This window comes from Gracilinanus agilis, chromosome 2 (assembly GCF_016433145.1).
Source record: "Gracilinanus agilis isolate LMUSP501 chromosome 2, AgileGrace, whole genome shotgun sequence".
In the NCBI taxonomy this organism is placed as follows: domain Eukaryota; kingdom Metazoa; phylum Chordata; class Mammalia; order Didelphimorphia; family Didelphidae; genus Gracilinanus; species Gracilinanus agilis.
In genome coordinates this window covers 486,173,470-486,190,811 of record NC_058131.1, presented here as the reverse complement: position 1 = coordinate 486,190,811, position 17,342 = coordinate 486,173,470, and the positions used below count along the sequence as shown (strand labels likewise).

The window sequence follows — 17,342 nt, the reverse complement described above, 5'->3', positions numbered from 1 at the left end:
CTATGCCTACTGAGGTAGATATAGCACTGGAAAACACTTTAGAAAGTTACTATCTGTGTGAAACTGGGCAAGGCATTAAATTTTTTTAATTGAAATTATTTATTTATTTATTTATTTATTTATTTATTTTATTTTATTTTTACTATTTTTCCATGGCTACATGATTCATGTTCTTTCCCTTCCCTCCTCCCACCCCACTCAGGTAGCCAACAAGCAATTCCATTGGGTTTTACATGTGTCATTAATCAAGACCTATTTCCATATTATTAACATTTGCATTAGAGTGATCATTTAGTGTCTACATCCCAATCATATCCCCATCCACCCATTGTTTTTCTTCTGTGTTTCCACTGCCACAGTTCTCTCTCTGGATGTAGATAGCATTCTTTCTCATAAGTCCCTAAGAATTGTCCTGAATCATTGCATTGCTGCTAGTAGAGAAATCCATTACATTAGATTGTGCCACAGTCTCTATGTAAAATGTTCTCCTGATTCTGCTCCTTTCCCTCTGCATCAATTCATGGAGGTCATTCCAGTTCACATGGAATTCCTCCAGTTCATTATTCCTTTCAGCGCAATAGTATTCTATCACCAACAGATACTACAATTTGTTCAGCCATTCCCCAATTGAAGGGCATCCCCTCATTTTCCAATTTTTTGCCACCACAAAGAATGCGGCTATAAATATTTTTGTACAAATCTTTTTCCTTATGATCTCTTTGGGGTATAAACCCAGCAGTGGTATGGCTGGATCAAAAGGCAGACAGTCTTTTAAAGCTTTTGAGCATAGTTCCAAATTGCCATCCAGAATGGTTGAATCAATTCACAACTCCACCAGCAATGCATTAATGTCCCAATTTTGCCACATCCCCTCCAACATTTATTACTTTCCTTTGCTGTCATATAAGCCAGTCTGTTAGGTGTGAGGTGGTACCTCAGAGTTGTTTTGATTTGCATTTCTCTGATTATAAGAGATTTAGAACACTTTTTATGTGCTTATTGATAGTTTTGATTTCTTTATTTGAAAATTGCCTACTCATGTCCCTTGCCTATTTATCAATTGGGGAATGCAAGCCATGAAATGTACTGCATAAGTCTTAGTTTCCTCTTGTAAAATGAAGGGGATCATTTTGATGGCCTCTAAAATTCCTTCCAGCTTTAAATCTACTTGCCTACTTTTATAAGCAAGATACTGAGCTAAGTGCTGAGGAGATAATTTTTAAAATTATAAAGTGAAGCCAGCAAAACCAAGAGAACAGCAACAGAAATACTATTTCAAGAATGACTTGTGCATGTCCACCTCTAGAGAAAGAACTGATAAATAGAAATAAGCAAGACATAGTTATATATACATATATATGTATATATACATGTATCTTTTTTGTCAAATGATGCCTTCTAATGGAGGGAAAGGAAGGACGGATTACCTAGGTAGTTTAATGTAATAAATAAATAAATTTAAATTAAAAATAAATAGACACTTATAAGAGCAGCTGATAATCCATAGGAATGGAAGTTGGTGTTGAGGTTGTGAGGGATCATGATACATGGATGAGTAAATAGAAAAGACATAAACAATAGTTCAAGAGATATTCTTTCCTAATTGTCCTTTTCCTTGGTTGATTATCTCCCATTAATCCTTCATATATTTAGTTTGTAAATAGATTGTAAATTTGGATTCGGATACTATTTTTGTTTCTCTTTGTATCCAGTGCTTAGCACACAGTAGATTGGCACACAGTAGATTTTCAATAAATGTTTGTTGACTATTGACTGAAAGCATTAATACCAAGGATACTCAGAAAAGGTCTCATGTATACAGTAGTAGGCAATGAGCTATGCTTTGAATGAAGCTTGAGTTTCCATGAGGCAGAGATGAGAAGGGAGAATAATCTAGACATGGGGGACCATCTGTGCAAAGGCATATAGTTAAGAGATAGAATTACATGTAAAAGAAACAGCTGGTCAGCCAGTTTGGGAACAAAAAATCTTGAGAAAGAAATATGAAATTAGGCTGAAAAGGTGGGTAGTAACCATGTCATGGAGAGCTAAGGATTTTTTTATTTTATCCAGGTATAATAGGGAACTATTGAAGATTTCTGAGCAAGGGAGTGGCATAGTTTAATAGTGAACTCACCTAAGAAAATGGTACAATACAGTGGATACGAGAGAGGAATAATTTTTTGAATGTGAGGATTATCGGAGGCTTAAATAGGATACTAAAGTTATGTATTTTATTTTCTTTTACAATTCTAGTATCTTTGTTTACTTGGTACATTCATTTATTAACTTAATTTTTAAAATTCATTTTTAAATTCTGAACTTAACAGCAAATAAAAGGAGCAATCCCATGTATAACACAGAACAGAAAAAAAAATTTTCCAGGAAACTATTAATTGCTTACTTTTCTTTTTATGTATATAGTAAATTCTATCTATAACTTTCAAAGCTGTCTTGGTTGTCTATGATTCTTTCTGGCTTTCTAAAGGTAAAACTATCCCATAACATATTTTAAGGACAGAGAACGTTGGCACTACCTTCTGAAGGACCATGCAGTATTGTAACTAGAGCAAAAATGAAAGAGCAAAGACTGCTGCATAAATAAACAGGAATTGGTCCAAGACATTTAACCCTTTGTTCTGGACATTCTCTTCTCTCTGAATTTTTTTAATTGCTCCAATTTGAAACTTCCTGCTGAGCTGATCCATCTTTCACAATCTTTTATAAACCCATGATTATCCTTTCCATGTCCTTACATATGAATGCAGTTCAGAGCTTCAGAGTCCAGTGCCCTCTCCTCTTATACTCTTTCAGTAACTTTATCAGTTCTCAAAAATTCAATTCTTGTCTTTATGAGGATGACTCCTAAATTCAGGTAACTAGCCTTAATCTCTATCCTCCATTTAAACTATCTAAACGCCAGCCCTCCATCTCCATCTACTTAATAGAATCTTCCCCAGCTATTTCATAGGCGTCTCAAACTCAAAAGGCCCCGAACTTAAGTTATTATCTTTTTCTCCAACTCCTAACTCTCCTCCAATCACACTGTTTCTGTTAGGGACACAGTAAAGGTAGTCACCATCACTCTCACTCATCTCACATATCCAATCAGTTACAGTCCAACTCTTCAATATCTCCTTCATCCATCCCCTTCTCTTGAAATCTCTCTGATATTTCTTGATGTTATTTTACAGTACTTTTCTGTGTACACATTTTATCCCCAAAAATAGAATATAAACTACTTGAAAGCAGGAGCTATTGTATTTTTTTTAATTTTGCTTCCAGCACCAAACACAGTGTCAGGCACATAGTAAACACCTAATAGATTTTTAATAATTGACTGACTGATGTAGTTGAGATTCGTGTTTCATGGAGACTTTTGCATAGATAACTTCTTTGATCCTTTCTAAATGAGTAGCGTTAAATGCACTCACTTTGGGGACTTGGTTGGGATGAAGCTACCTGAAGTGAATCGTGAATGAGCCAGTCTTCACCTCCTTTCATATCTTTTCATATCCTTCATCTCATCCAGTCTTTATTCTATCTGGAAGCCATTGCTTAAACCAATGAGAGCATAATGCCCTCTGATAGAAGAATGTAATTCTGTCATGTCCTATGCCAACTGGAAAAGGCTTCAGGTTTGAGCTGGGCAAAAGACTATTTTTGTTAAAAAAAAAAATTCGGAGAAGGTCATTACTAGAAGATTGTCTACAGGGGGATCCGTTTTTCTGATCCAGAGAATCAAAGGTCTTCCCTTAGGATTGACTTCACTACCCAGGTTAGTAGAGAGAATAATACTAATATCTATCTATGAAGGATTGAGGTTAGGTCATAGGATCTAGAATTAGAAAAATACTCAAAATCCATCAAGTTCAAGCCCCTCATTTTACAGATGAGAAAACTTAAACCAAGAGGTGATAAATGACTTGCCAAAGGTTACCAGTAGTCCGCATCAGAAATGGGATTTGAACCCAGGTCTTCTGACTATAGAATTAGTGCTCTTTTCACTGTACCAACACTGCCCTAAGTAATAATCATAATCCTTTTTTACTCCTCCTTTAAATTCATTCTCATATATCCAATTTGTTATCTAATCTTGTCATATCTGTGTTACATTTCATATATGTCCCTTTCTTCCACTCAGAGGCAGTAGCCTGGTGACAAGTCTTCATCACTTCTTACCTGCACTATTTCAATGACCTTCTAATTGGCATCTCTGCCTGTCCGATCCAGTCTCAGTTGCCAAAATGATTCCCTGAAAATAGAATTCTGACTTTTATCACCCCACCCCCAATTCAATTAACTATAGTGTCCCCCTGTTACCTCCTGGATTGAATATAAAATTCTATATTTGACATTTAAGAGACTTCACAACCTGGCCTCTTCCTAATTTTCCAGTTGGTCTTCACTTTAGTAGATTGCATATAATCTACCATCTAGTTACATCAGCTTCCTTTCTATTTCTTAATCATGACATTCCATCCCCCTACTTAGGGTATTGGTACCAATTATTCCTCCATGCCTGAAATGTTCAGACTCCTCATTTTAATTTCCCAGGCTTCCTTCACAGTTATATTCATGATTCCTTTTTCACCTTCATTGTAAGCAATTTTGAATTTACTAGCTATGTGACCCTGGGGAAATCACTTAATTCTCTGGACCTCAACTTCCTCACCTGTAAAATGGGATAATAATAGCACCTCCCTTCCTCATTGGGTTATTATGAAGATAAAATGGAATACTTGGAAAGCATTTAGCAAATTTTAAGTGTTTTATTAATGCTTATTATTGTTATTGTCTTTACAGGATGCATATTTAGAAGGATGAAAGTAAAGTTTCAAAGCAAATATCAACTCCACAAGTACAAAACAGAGAAATTGTGGGCTGAATTGTACTCTGTAAAAGATCCACGTTTAAGTGGAATGCAACTTAAGTATGAATTTGCATTGTGGTATGGTAAGAAAAGAGGGAAATAACCTTGTGCAATCTTGGACTTAAAAGAGAAAAGGAGTCCAGGACCAATTAAATGAAAACCCTGAACTACTCTGCCCTGTTCACACCTGGTCTAAAGTACTGTGTTCAGTTCTGGTCACCCCATTTGAGGAAAGGTATAATTAATGGAAGAATCTTTGGAAGGGAACAGCAAAGATGGTGAAAAGCCTCGAGTTCATGCTTGTATTTGGATCTGATTTAGACATTGGGGAGAATCTTGGAGAAGAGAAAACTTGGGTGGGGTGGTAGATTGATATTTGTCTTCACTGATTTGGACAATTGTCATGAAGAAGGGTATTCCATCAGTTCTACTTGTGCATAAATGCACAGTACCAGAAGCAATGGCTAGAAGTAGAAAAAATGAATATTTAGGATGAGATACAAGGAAAAACTTCTAATAACTAGATCTATCAGAGTAGAACAGGCTGCCTCAAAAGATAGTAGATTTTTTAAAAACACCACATTCTTCAGGAGGTCTTTTCCATCCCCCTTTCCTAATGGGAATAACTTCCATTTATGTTGTACTTATATTTTTCAGTCGTTCAGTCATTTTTTAGTCATATCTGACTTTTTATGGCCCCATTTGGGATTTTCCTGGCAGGGATATTGAAGCAGTTTGCCAGTTCTTCTCCAACACATTTTACAGATGAGGAAACTGATGCAAATAGAGATAAGTGATTTGCCCAAGGTCACACAGCTAATAAGTGTCTGACACCAAATTTGAAGAATATATATTTTAGCTGTTCTCAGGGTCACAAGTCTCTATGCTCACAGTTTGAGTGTAAAAGCAATAGGTGACTGGGGCAGGCGCAGAAAGGGGAAGAGTAGTCCTGAAATGAGATATAAGACAGGGATAATGACCCTTCACCCATTTTACAATCGGACTAAAGACAGTTTGGCCTCTAAGAGTAAGAAAAATAAACTAGGAAATTGTCGGAGCAGCTGCCACAAACTGGTCCCAGCCTCTCATTCCTTCTGGAGGTTCATCCCATACCCCCAGGAGTAGTTTTCTTCTTGGTCATGCCTGTCGAGACTTCATGTACTACATCTCTCTTGCCATATGGGTGGGGAATTAGTGGCAGATTTGACTACTGACAGGACAAGATGGAATGGAGCAGGTTACAAGAAAGCCCCATGTAGCTTGAGGCTTTGCAATTATCATGCTCGCCTAGGAATATTTGTCTCAGAATATTATGTGAGACAACTTCATCTGCTACAAGATGAAGGGAAGAGAAAGAAGAGGTTGTGAAACCTCACAAGTGAACTAAAATCCTCTGATAACAACTGGGTCAATCATCATTTGGGGGCCAAGAGGGAGAATGCCACAATATCTTTGTATTATTGATTGACATGACTTGTAGTGTATTTGGATGTGAAAACAGTGGTTGGTACGGATTGATACTGAGTTATAGGTGTGAATTTAGCAGTAGGAAGGAAGTGGAAGGGGAAAACAGAAAGAGACAGAGGCAGAGACAGAGATGGAGAGGGAGGGAGGAAGGAAGGGAGGAAGAAAGGAGGGAAGGAAGGAAGAAAGGATGGAAGGAAGGAAGAAAGGGAAAAAAAAGGAAGCTGTGGTTTGGGAAGCTTATATCTAAGTAGATGTTAAATGGCAGCAAGGACATCTCCCCAGAATCCTAGGTGTCTTTCTAGGACCTTCTGCAAATTTTCATGACATCACATTGATACTGTCAGAGCATGAAGACTGGGCTAACTCTCACTCTCCCATGTGAACAGCCCTTATATTTTTTTCCCAAGCTTACATTTTCTTAATGACATCCTTTCTTCCACTTTTCCTAAACATTTCCACATTTAAAAATGTCTTGCTGCCTATTCACATCCATCATTCACTTCTCCATGGTCCTTTCATAGCCATATAACATCACCAGAAGATACTGGTTTAAACAATATAGACCTTTGTTTCAATGAGAAGCTTTGGGCCATTAAAAGAATGTTGTTAGTACTAAAAGATAATATAGTCAGCATTCCTGTTCCTTTTCAATTCTGGACCATTAGCTATGTCTGTCCGAGATGTATGCTTGCTGTTTTATATGTATGTATATGCAGTTATCATTTATACTTATATGTAGCTATTTCATGTATGTATATATATTCATGGATACAGATACATACACACATGTGATGAACGCTATGTTGCCAAGCCAGCTGCATATCATAGACTGAATAATATCCATTCTTCATCTACTTGGTTTTCCTCCATGGTTAGTTGGGCCAAAATCTTTCCAGTGATTATAGATTTATTCTAAAAGGCTCTTCATTGTTCCAGTGTTTAAAGCAATCTGCATAATGTCTTTCATAAACATAGAAAAGGAATATGGTGAGGACATTATCATCTATAACAGAAACACTTAACCTTTTTTGTGCCATGAATCTCTTTGGCAATTTGGTGAGGCATATGGACCCCTTCTCAGAATATACAACATATATCCAACAAAGGAAACCAATGATACTAAAATGCAATTATAAAAATATTTTTAAAGCTAGTTCATGGACCCCAAGTTTAAAAATGCCTAATCTATAGGAATCTCACCTTTTACTCTGAACTGGTTCTCTTTCATGACAATGACTATTATCTTAGATATACAATACCCTCTTTAAAATATTGTTAATATTCAGAATCAGAGGGTCATCAAGTTATATATATATTCTGTTATGTCCCTTAAGAAATCTAACATAATTAAAAAATACACATGGAATATCATCTCATACCTATCAGAAGGTATAAAAGGACAAAATGACAAATGTTGGAGGAGATATGGAAAAATGGGGACACATATACTATTGGTGGAACTGTGAACTGATCCAGTCATTTTAGAGTACAATCTGGAATTATGCTCAAAGGATTACAAATCCATGTACACCTTAGGAAAAGAACCTATATCAGTAATGGTGAACCTATGGCATTGGTGCCAAAGATGGCACATAGAGAGCTCTATGTGGGCACTCAGCCACCCTCCCTCCCCAATCCCTACCCCCTGAGTCCTTACTAGAAGGGCAGAGGGACTCAGGTGGAGCTGCTCCATTCCCCTTTCCACTGTGCCTTGATGACATTTTTTCACATCCTCCTCCCCTCTGCCTAGCAGCCCAATGGAAGTACACACTGGTTAAGGTCAGCAGTTCACAGGTGGCAGAGCTGGAGGGGAGCAGAGCAGTTGAGCCACTCCCCTTTTCCTCTCTACACTAGCTGAGGACATTCCTCACTTCACCCAGTCCTCCACCCAGCAGCCCAATGGGAGTGCTTCCTCACTCCCCTTTGTAGGGTAAGGAGGGGCAGGACATACCCAACCTATAGTGGGAGGGAAGGGCAAGGCACATGGTCTCTTGGAGGTGGGGGACACAGCACTCAGTCTGGGGGGGGGGGTGGAGGCAGGATCCAGCACTCTATCTCTAAAAGTTTTTCCATCACTGACCTATACGTTCTAAAATATTTATAGCAGCTCTTTTTATTGGGTCAAAGAATGGGACATTGAAGAGGTCCCCATCAAATGGGGAATGTCTGACAAGTCGTGGCATATGGTTATGATGAAATATTAATGTGCTATAAGAAATTACAAGAAAGTTAATTTTGGAAAAACAATGGAATGATCTACATGAAATTATGAAGAGTGAAATGAACAGAAACAAGAGAATAGAAATATTGTTTGAAGAATGACTTGTGTATGTCCACCTCCAGAGAAAGAATTGATAAAAGGAAACAAGACATAGTCTTATATATAAATATATCTTTTTGTCAAATGATGCCTTCTCTAATGGGAAATGGGGGGGGGAGGGAGGAAGGGAGTAAACTGGGTGTTTTAATGTAACAAACAAATAATTTATTGTAATTTTAAAAAATTGTGATGGAAACCCTCTAGTGCTGTAAAGTCTGTAAAGTAATCTTGTCTACAGGATCCAATTATTTTTTTAGTCAATAAATAATAAATCCAGTATGATCATGTATCCTCTAGATCTTTTGGTCAACTGTGTGTTGTTAAAGATTTCTATAGTGGAATATCACTTAGCTATTCTTCTTTTACAACGGTTCCTGTTGGATAGCACTGAGTATTTGGGTAGTATATCTTAAATGATTATATGATCCAAAGATATAATTTTTTCCTAGAAATATCACTAATTTTCAGTTCTACATTCCATTCACATTCTAAACTCAGGGCCCTTGAAGTTATGACTGGAACACTATTGGTCCAGGGAAAATGTCATCTCCTCCATTATTCCCTCCTTCCCCACTCACTCTAGGTAGAAGTAAGTCATCCTTCCTGGCGTAAAGATTATACCACTCATACAAACACTAAAGCATATTTCCTTGTGTTTATGCTTATGTTTTCTCTCCCCCAATAGGTTAGAAACTTTATAACAATATCTCATACAACTTTATATCCAGGATAGCAACTCACATAGAACTAACTGTAACTGTCCTCCAAGGTTGTATCCTAGGTTCTCTTCTCTTCTCCCTCTATACAGTTTTGCTTGGTGATCTCATAAATTCCTATGAATTAAATTATAATCTCTAGGCAAATGATTCTCAAATAAACTTGTCCAGTCCTAACATCTCTCTTAATATCTAGTCTCAAATCTCCAATTGCTAATTAGACATCTAGAATTGGATATCCCTTAGACAACTTAACATGTCTAAAACTGAACTCATGTTTCCATTCAGGCCTCTTTTCGTCCTAACTTTCTCATCACTATTGATCTCCATCTTCTCAGACATTCAAGCTTGGATCTTAGATGTTTATCGTATTTTTTTACACCCTTTCCTTCTGTCTTTGAATTTATGCTAAGTACTGGTTCCAAGGCAGAAGAGAGATAAGGGCTAGGCAATTAGGGGAAGTGACTTGCATAGATTCACACAGCTAGAAAATGTCTAAGGACATATTTGAACCCACGACCTCCCATTTCTAGGTCAGGCTCTCTCTCCCCTGAGCCACCTCACTGCATCATCATTGTCATCATAGACTTTTCACTTTCTTGCCTCCTATATACAATTGCCAAGCCCTGCCATGTCTACCTTTGTATCAGCTCAGATATACCTGCTTCTCTCCTCTAACACTGCCACCACCATGGCGCAAGTCCTCTTTACCTCACACCTGGATTATTAAAATAGTTTGCTGACTGGTCTCCCTGTCTCTTCTCCCAGCTTTCAAATTTTATTTTCCTAAAATGTAGATCTGACCATGTCACCCCCACCACCTCTACCTGCCTTCAGTAAACTATAGTGGCTCCCTATTACCTTCGACCTCAACAATCTGTTTGCTTTTTAATGTCCTTAATAACCTGACCCCTTCCTACCTTTCCAGCATTCTTACACCTAACTCTGTGATTAGTGGCACTGGCCTCCTGGCTATTTTTAACACAAAATACCTCATTTCCCATATCCATATATTTTCTTTTTCTTTAAAAAAAAATAAAACCCTTACCTATTGTCTTAGCATTGATATTACGTATCAATTCTAAGACAGAAGAACAGTAAAGACTAGGCAATTGGGGTTAAGTGAATTGTACAGGACCACACAACTAGGAAGTACCTGAGGTCAAATTTGATTCCAGGACTTCACTGACCAATCCACTGAGCCACCTACCTGCTTCCTCTCTATATATTTTCATGGAACATTCCTCCATGCCTGGAATTCTTTCCTTCTTAATCTCTGTCTCCTGGTTTTCTTAACTTTCCTCTAAATCTCAGCTAAAAACTTTCCCTTTATGGGAATGACCTCCCTCTGATAATCTCCAATTCATCCTATGTGTACTTGTTTCTTCAGTAGTCTACCCCATTAAGCTGTGAACTCCTTGAGAACAAGGTCTATTTTTTTTTAACTTTCTTTATATCCCCAGCACTTAGTGCAGTGCCTGGCACACATTAAGTGCTTAATAAATGTTTAATGAATACCTATTGACTCACTGATTTGGTCATAGTAGGTATTCAGTCAATATTTGTTCAGTCAAGGAATATTCAATATCATTTCTCAAAGACATACCTCTAGGTGCAGATGCATGTTTTTAGTCACAGAGCACACACACAGCACAAAATCAACCATACTAACCAATACCAAATTTAAAAAAAATCCCTAATGGTTGATTATTAGAGTCATTTTCATAAAGAAAAAATTGTCACCAATATATAGTACTGATTCTAAGATGGAAAGAAAGGATTTAAGGAAGAAAAAAAAATTAAATATAGGGCATGAGGTTCTGACCCACAGTGCATTCATACCAATGGTGTTCTATGTAAGAAATTCTCTATCTCAAGTTAACAAAGAATGTATGAATCAGAAATGGACCACAGAGATTTTGTTCACACTTAACGAAGATGTCTAACTTCTCTGAATGTAACCCTATCACCTGATGCTAAATGTCAAGTAAGAGTGCTCACTGTCATTTTTATTGTTGGATTTCAAAAGAAAGTCTTGAATTCTTAATCTTGAAATTGTTATGATTAAAATTATCTCTAGAGACTGATTTTGGGGAGTAAGAATATAAATTTATTGGTTATATCAGATTTATTTGTTAGGCCAGTGTCACAATTGACCAGGAACAATGGGACCTGGATCAGGCAGCCTTATAAGAAGATTTTTAGGAGCTCATTATTCAGCCCCTCTCTTGACCATCCCAAGATATCTTTACTTGGTAATAGGTAATTAAGAGGTGGTCTATCAACTATACACTCTTCCCTATACCTATGCCATGTGGAACAGAGGACGCAGGAAACGAACCCTGAGCCTCTCAATTATGAACCAAATTATGAACCAAAAAGGATGATGTTCCTTGGGATTCCCAAGGATAAAGAAGATGCAAAAAGCAAAACATTGGATGGTATCTCTGTCCGAGATCCCAGACACAAGAATATACAGTAATTCTCCCTAATGCATAGGAATTAATACAGTATATGAAAAATAATTTCTCACAAAATATAATTCTCTCTCAACTCAAAACATAATAGGAAAAAGTAAACTTAAGAAAGAATCCTGTCATTCACTTTTTTTAGCCCTTTCCTTCCATCGTAGAATCAATACTGTGTATTTGTTCTAAGACAGAAGTGGTTAAGGGCTAGGCAGTGGGGGTTAAGTAACTTTCCTAGGGTCACAAAGTTAGGAAGTGTCTGAGGTCAGATTTGAACCTAGGGCCTTCCATTTCTCTAGGCCTGGCTCTCAATCCACTGAGTCACTCTTAATAGGATATAAGTCTGATTTGATCAAGAATCTTAGTTGCCTATATGCTTAAGGACACACCTGTGGTCACATTTATCTGTAGAGTCACTAGTTGCCAAAAAGAGAATGATATTTTAAGCTTATTTATCAGGTATTACCAAAAGTATACATATACATTATTGTCTTTGATCTTAATGACTACCTTCTGTGGAGAAAAGGCAAGTGTCATTATGATCCTTTTACAGATGAAAAATCTGAAGCTCAAAGCAATTGACCTGGGGTTCAGAAGGAACTAGACCACTGCTTGTCTTGTTTTTCTTCTGTTATTCTTTCCATTATAATCTGCAGTTTCCCAACAGATGTCAAAGACAGGACACAGAAACAATTCTTTAACAATTATATACTTCTTTCTTCTTAAATGGTCACACAGCAAACAAGACTGTAAATATCAGATTTTACAAAAAAGTTACCTCTTTGAGGCAGCCCATGAAGTTGTTGCTGACAGGTGAGCCTGGTAGGTCGGCAGTACTAGGGCTCCCTCCCACATAAAAGAAGTCATCTGAGCCCAGCATGGTGTAGTCCTCCTGTGTGTATCCTGTTGTAGTGAGGATCCCGTCCACTGAGATTGTCACCTATTCGAAGGATAAAAGGGGAAAAAAAGAAAATCCCAGCAATGACCTTACAGTCTAGTCAAGGAGGTAGTGTGCTGACCCTACCTTTTCTCATCTCTTTTCTTAAAGTTTTGGTGAGGAGTCTTGTTTTGGTATGTTTAGTCATGTTCCATTTTCTGGTCTACCTTCCTTCCCACTAGATTAAATCTCTAATTTTTCCTTTCTTTAACCTTTGGATAGCTTATTACTGGCTGAGTACTTGTTCAAGCCCTGTTGGGCGCTTTATCTTCAGGCAGGCTAGAAAATGGAACTGTCCTCAAAGATATCACTTGTCTCAGGTTGTTGTTAAAATGATTATTCATTTTTTAAATGATTGTTATTTATGGTGGTTAGTGGAAAAAACAGCAAAGGAGACATTTCGACAATGGGGTTTGGTCAGTTTGGGGTTTTCTGTTTGTGTGTTTTTTTGGTTTTTGTTTTTGGCTCACAGCACGCTGACAAACATGCATTCAGGGAAAGGAAGGGAGAAGGGTCTCACTTTTGAAATATGTTATGGATGATGCATGCCATGGGTTGCTCCAGGATGTCAATCCCTACCCTCCCATAGCTATTGCCATCTTCTCCACCACCACCACCACCACCACCAAGAAGAAAAATAATCCCAAACAAAAAGTTGAACTTGTAACAAAGAAAATAATGAAGGGGCAAATCACCAAAAGAAAGAAAAAGAAAGAAGTGATGACCCCAAAAGAATAGAGAGTGTCCTCACGCCCAAAATTCATGAGACGTGGACAGAAAAAGAAAATAGAGGTCGCAAAGCGTGCATACACCATACTTTGACACGCCCATGCTAAAATTATCTGGAGCCAAGAAAGGAGAAAAAAGAGAGATGAGGGATAGGGAAACAGAGGAGAAAGTTAAATGAAAGAAAGATTCAATTCACACTTGCATGCACTAAGTAAAATAAAGAGCAAAATGGGAACAAAAACTCAAAAAAAATTTTTAAAAGGATACCCTTCCCCCTTCCTGCCCTTTTGCCAAAAAAAAAAAAAAGAAAGAAAGAAAGAAAAAAGTTCAATCCCAACCCCAAAATATATGGAGAGTGTGAAGAAAATGAAGGAGGATTAGGGGAAAGAGAGAAGAACATGAAATGAAGTTTATTGTTAAGAAGTTGTTAGTGGATGGAAGGAGGACTAGAAGGAAGATGAAGGAAACAAATGGTGATGCTGGTGGGGAAATCACGAGACAGGAACATGCCATGCAGAGATTGAATGGGAGGACAGGGGAACACAATTGCAGAGATCCTTTTGGCCACCGAAGGGGAGAAAGGTCAAAGAGGGGAATGGGGGTTAGGAGGAACAGGAAGGAGAGAGAGAGAAAGAGAAAGACTTCCCTAGCCAGTTCACCTATGGCAGCCATTGCCACAACAAATGGGAAATATAGTAAGGGGTGGGAGGATAAAAAATAGGGAAGAGGAGAAAAGAAGATAGAGAAAGATAAAGAAAGGAGACATTAAGCATAATAAACTTTAGGCCTTAGTGCATTTCTGAGCTACTCCTTGAGAGGTAGAAAAAAAAGGGGTGGGGTGGAGAAAAAAAAGGAAAGGAGAGGGAAGGGAAGGGAAAGGAAGGAAAGGAAAGAAAAGGGAAGGGAGAGGAAGGAAGGAATTAGCTAAACTGTAAGCTTACTAATTTTTTAAAACAATCTTTTGTAAAAAAATAAAAGCAGAAAAAAGTGAAAATAATGGATTCCCTATCCCACGCCCAAATCAATTAAGTCCCATTTCCAGAACAGTGATGTTCTTCTTCAATTTGTTTTGGAAATAAAAAGGTAAAATATTTCTAAAAGATGTCTTTATTTAACTTAACAGAAATAAAAGAAGTATAAAGAGGACGAAAGGGGAATTCAGGGAGGAAAAGGGGGATAACACACGGCAAACCCAAAAAAAGAGACAATAAGAATGATATCTACCAGACAATGTAGTTTGTTTACCATAGCGTGTCCAATGCCTGAGTGCTTTGCGGAAAAGGGGGAAGAAAGGAAATTAAAAAATTGTGAACAGAACGATTGTTAATTAAAAAAACTAAAAACAAAGATGAGTCGTTAGGGTGTTAGTACATTAGTCGGTTAGTAAAATGACACATTGCATGAATGATCTCGTGTTAGTCTTTCAAAAAAAGGCACCCAACACAGAAAGAGAGAGAGAGAGGGGAAGACAATGTGAGCAGGACTCTATGGGAAACCTCATCACCTTGAGCACAGGAGGGAAAGAAGCTGCATTCCCTCCTGCTGCCTCCATTTCCCTCTTTTTTCTGAATACCATTCTTTTTTTCCAAAAATTAATTCCAGTAAAAATTGGCATTATACTTACTTTCCAGGAGTTCTTGAGAGCAAATCTGCCCCCTTTCCCACACCCACCCCCAACACATACTGTAAGAAAAGACTCCAATAAGTTATTGTGTAACACATTCACATATATGTATCTAGGTAGAAGTTGCCAAGTAGCCAATATGTCTGGGATATCCTTCTCCCCTTAGGTTAAAAAAGAACTGAATCTCACATGTTTTACCTACTTCATTTTACCATCCTTAGTTCCCTGGTATGGTAGGTGGGTGTAAAGTCTGTTCCCTTGAGGTTTAGGGACAATGAAACAATGAAAGAGTAAGTAAAACACAATTCTCTTTAGCACATCCTTGTATTCAGAACTCACCATGAAGCTTCCCTCTATAGGGCAGAAATCTGGTTTATCTGCCATTGGACCAAAATAATATCTGCTAGATCCCAACCCCTGCCCACTCCCGGCTCCAAATCCCTCTGCCTCTAACAAGGTTTTCCAGTTGCTTTGATTTTTTTTTTTAAATGTCTTTTGATGTGTGCAGGATGTGTGCCAGGAAGGTTAAATATTACCCAAAGAGTTCTAAAATGCAATCTCTTAATGGATTGGATCAGCTCCATTTGCTACTAATAAAATAAATGCTTGTTGGATAGGATTAGATTGCTAAAATGCCAACAGAGCCTTGAGCTGGGAGACTGGTATTACCACTTTGGCTTATGTGGTTTGAGCATTTTAGGGATACAGAGATATTGCAACCCTTATGGTTATGGGGTTATGCCCCATGGTTTCATCCACAAGGGGCAGGGACTGTGAAAGACAGCCATCATTTAGTGACCCAATTCATTGGAAATATGAGTAATACCTAATCTCGGTTCTACCTCCACCTAAAGAAAGATCTGTGAGTCAGCAACTATACAAAAGACATCAAAAGAAAAAAAAATGTGACCACTGTCATTGGCAAGGAATGCTTTGGAGAAACTGCAAGTGATCTTTCAGCTTCCTCAAATAGATTGTCTTCTGGGAAAGTAATTTTTGCCTTCCTGAGGAAAATCAAAAGGGCTGCCATTATCTGGCTATTAAATATTTAAGGATATATCTGTCACCTTCTAGGAACTTCCTTATCACCAAACTAATCTTTGGAAAGGTACTTAAAAATATGATGTTTTAAATTTTAGCACAAATTGATGTGGATTATTTAGTGTTAAATCATAATATATTTTTTTAAAAAATCAACTATTCTTTGCTTCCCCAATATCTCCATCTCTTCAGAAAAAAAAGCTTTTGGCCACACAGATATAGTCAGGAGTTCAATGAAGCAGGACTGTTTTGGGTACACTTTCCCATGAGATTTGAACATTCCTTCTGCCAAGGGATACAGAAAATTCAAACAGCTCCTCCAAGAGATTTCACTGGAATGAGAGCAGTAAAAAGATGCCCATGCCATTTTTACTTAAATGAATCCCTGGCACTGGACAGAGGCAAAGTCACCTTCAAGGTATAATGCACACTCTTCTGAATTATATGGATGTCACAGTGAATGTACTACCTAGACATAGATGAGATCATAAACCTTATGGAACATAAGGTGTTTTGCATATTTAGCCACACTATATGGCTGGAAAGTGTTGTAATCACCATTTCACAGATGTGAACCATGATACAAAAGGTTAAGTTAAGTGACTTGCCCAAGGTCACAGAGAGTGTTTATGTAGAAGACTGGTGACAGAAGAACTCCAGAGGCTTGAGGTTGGGTCTAACTTAAGTGAGTTCCAAGGCTGGCATTAATCAATTAAAATAGCAGGCCAATTAGAGTTAGTTTTTCTCAGCATTAGTCACTTCTGTATCTAAAGGATGACTTCATTTTAAGAGTGTGTATTTCTTAAATTTGTTCTTAGTCCAAATGAAGCCCACTTCATTTTTTTTAATTAAAATTTTCCCAACATGCCACAAAACTAAACCAGATGAAATATTAGAGTAGCCAGAAAAACATTCATATGGTTGGTGAGAGTCATGAAATAGTTTCTACTCATAATAGAAAAGTACTAGCTCATCAGCAGCCAAATACCTCAGGGGGTTATTGTGTACCTGCCAGTCAAAGCTGGAAAAAGGTCATATTTCCACTTTGCAGCCTGATCCCCACAGCTCAAGGGTATCAATCCCTAATATTTTAGCCAATGAGAATTTGATACAAGTTCTCTAAGCTGCTGTGGTCTCGTAGAGAAAAAATAAAATTGACAAAAACAT

The 17,342-nt window shown here is 37.6% G+C and overlaps 1 protein-coding gene across 5 annotated transcripts in view; it reads right to left on the bottom strand.

Moving 5' to 3' along the window:
• NRXN3 (neurexin 3) overlaps window positions 1-17,342 on the bottom strand; it is a 2,038,283-nt gene that overhangs the window by 1,481,991 nt on the left and 538,950 nt on the right. For 4 of the 5 annotated variants that reach the window (XM_044664970.1, XM_044664971.1, XM_044664967.1 and 1 more), the window contains one exon: window positions 12,623-12,784. In XM_044664970.1, coding sequence (XP_044520905.1) covers window positions 12,623-12,784 — 162 coding nt within the window. Of the gene's footprint in view, window positions 1-12,622; window positions 12,785-17,342 lie in introns of those variants that run through there. The other variant, XM_044664972.1, reaches the window with a different exon arrangement.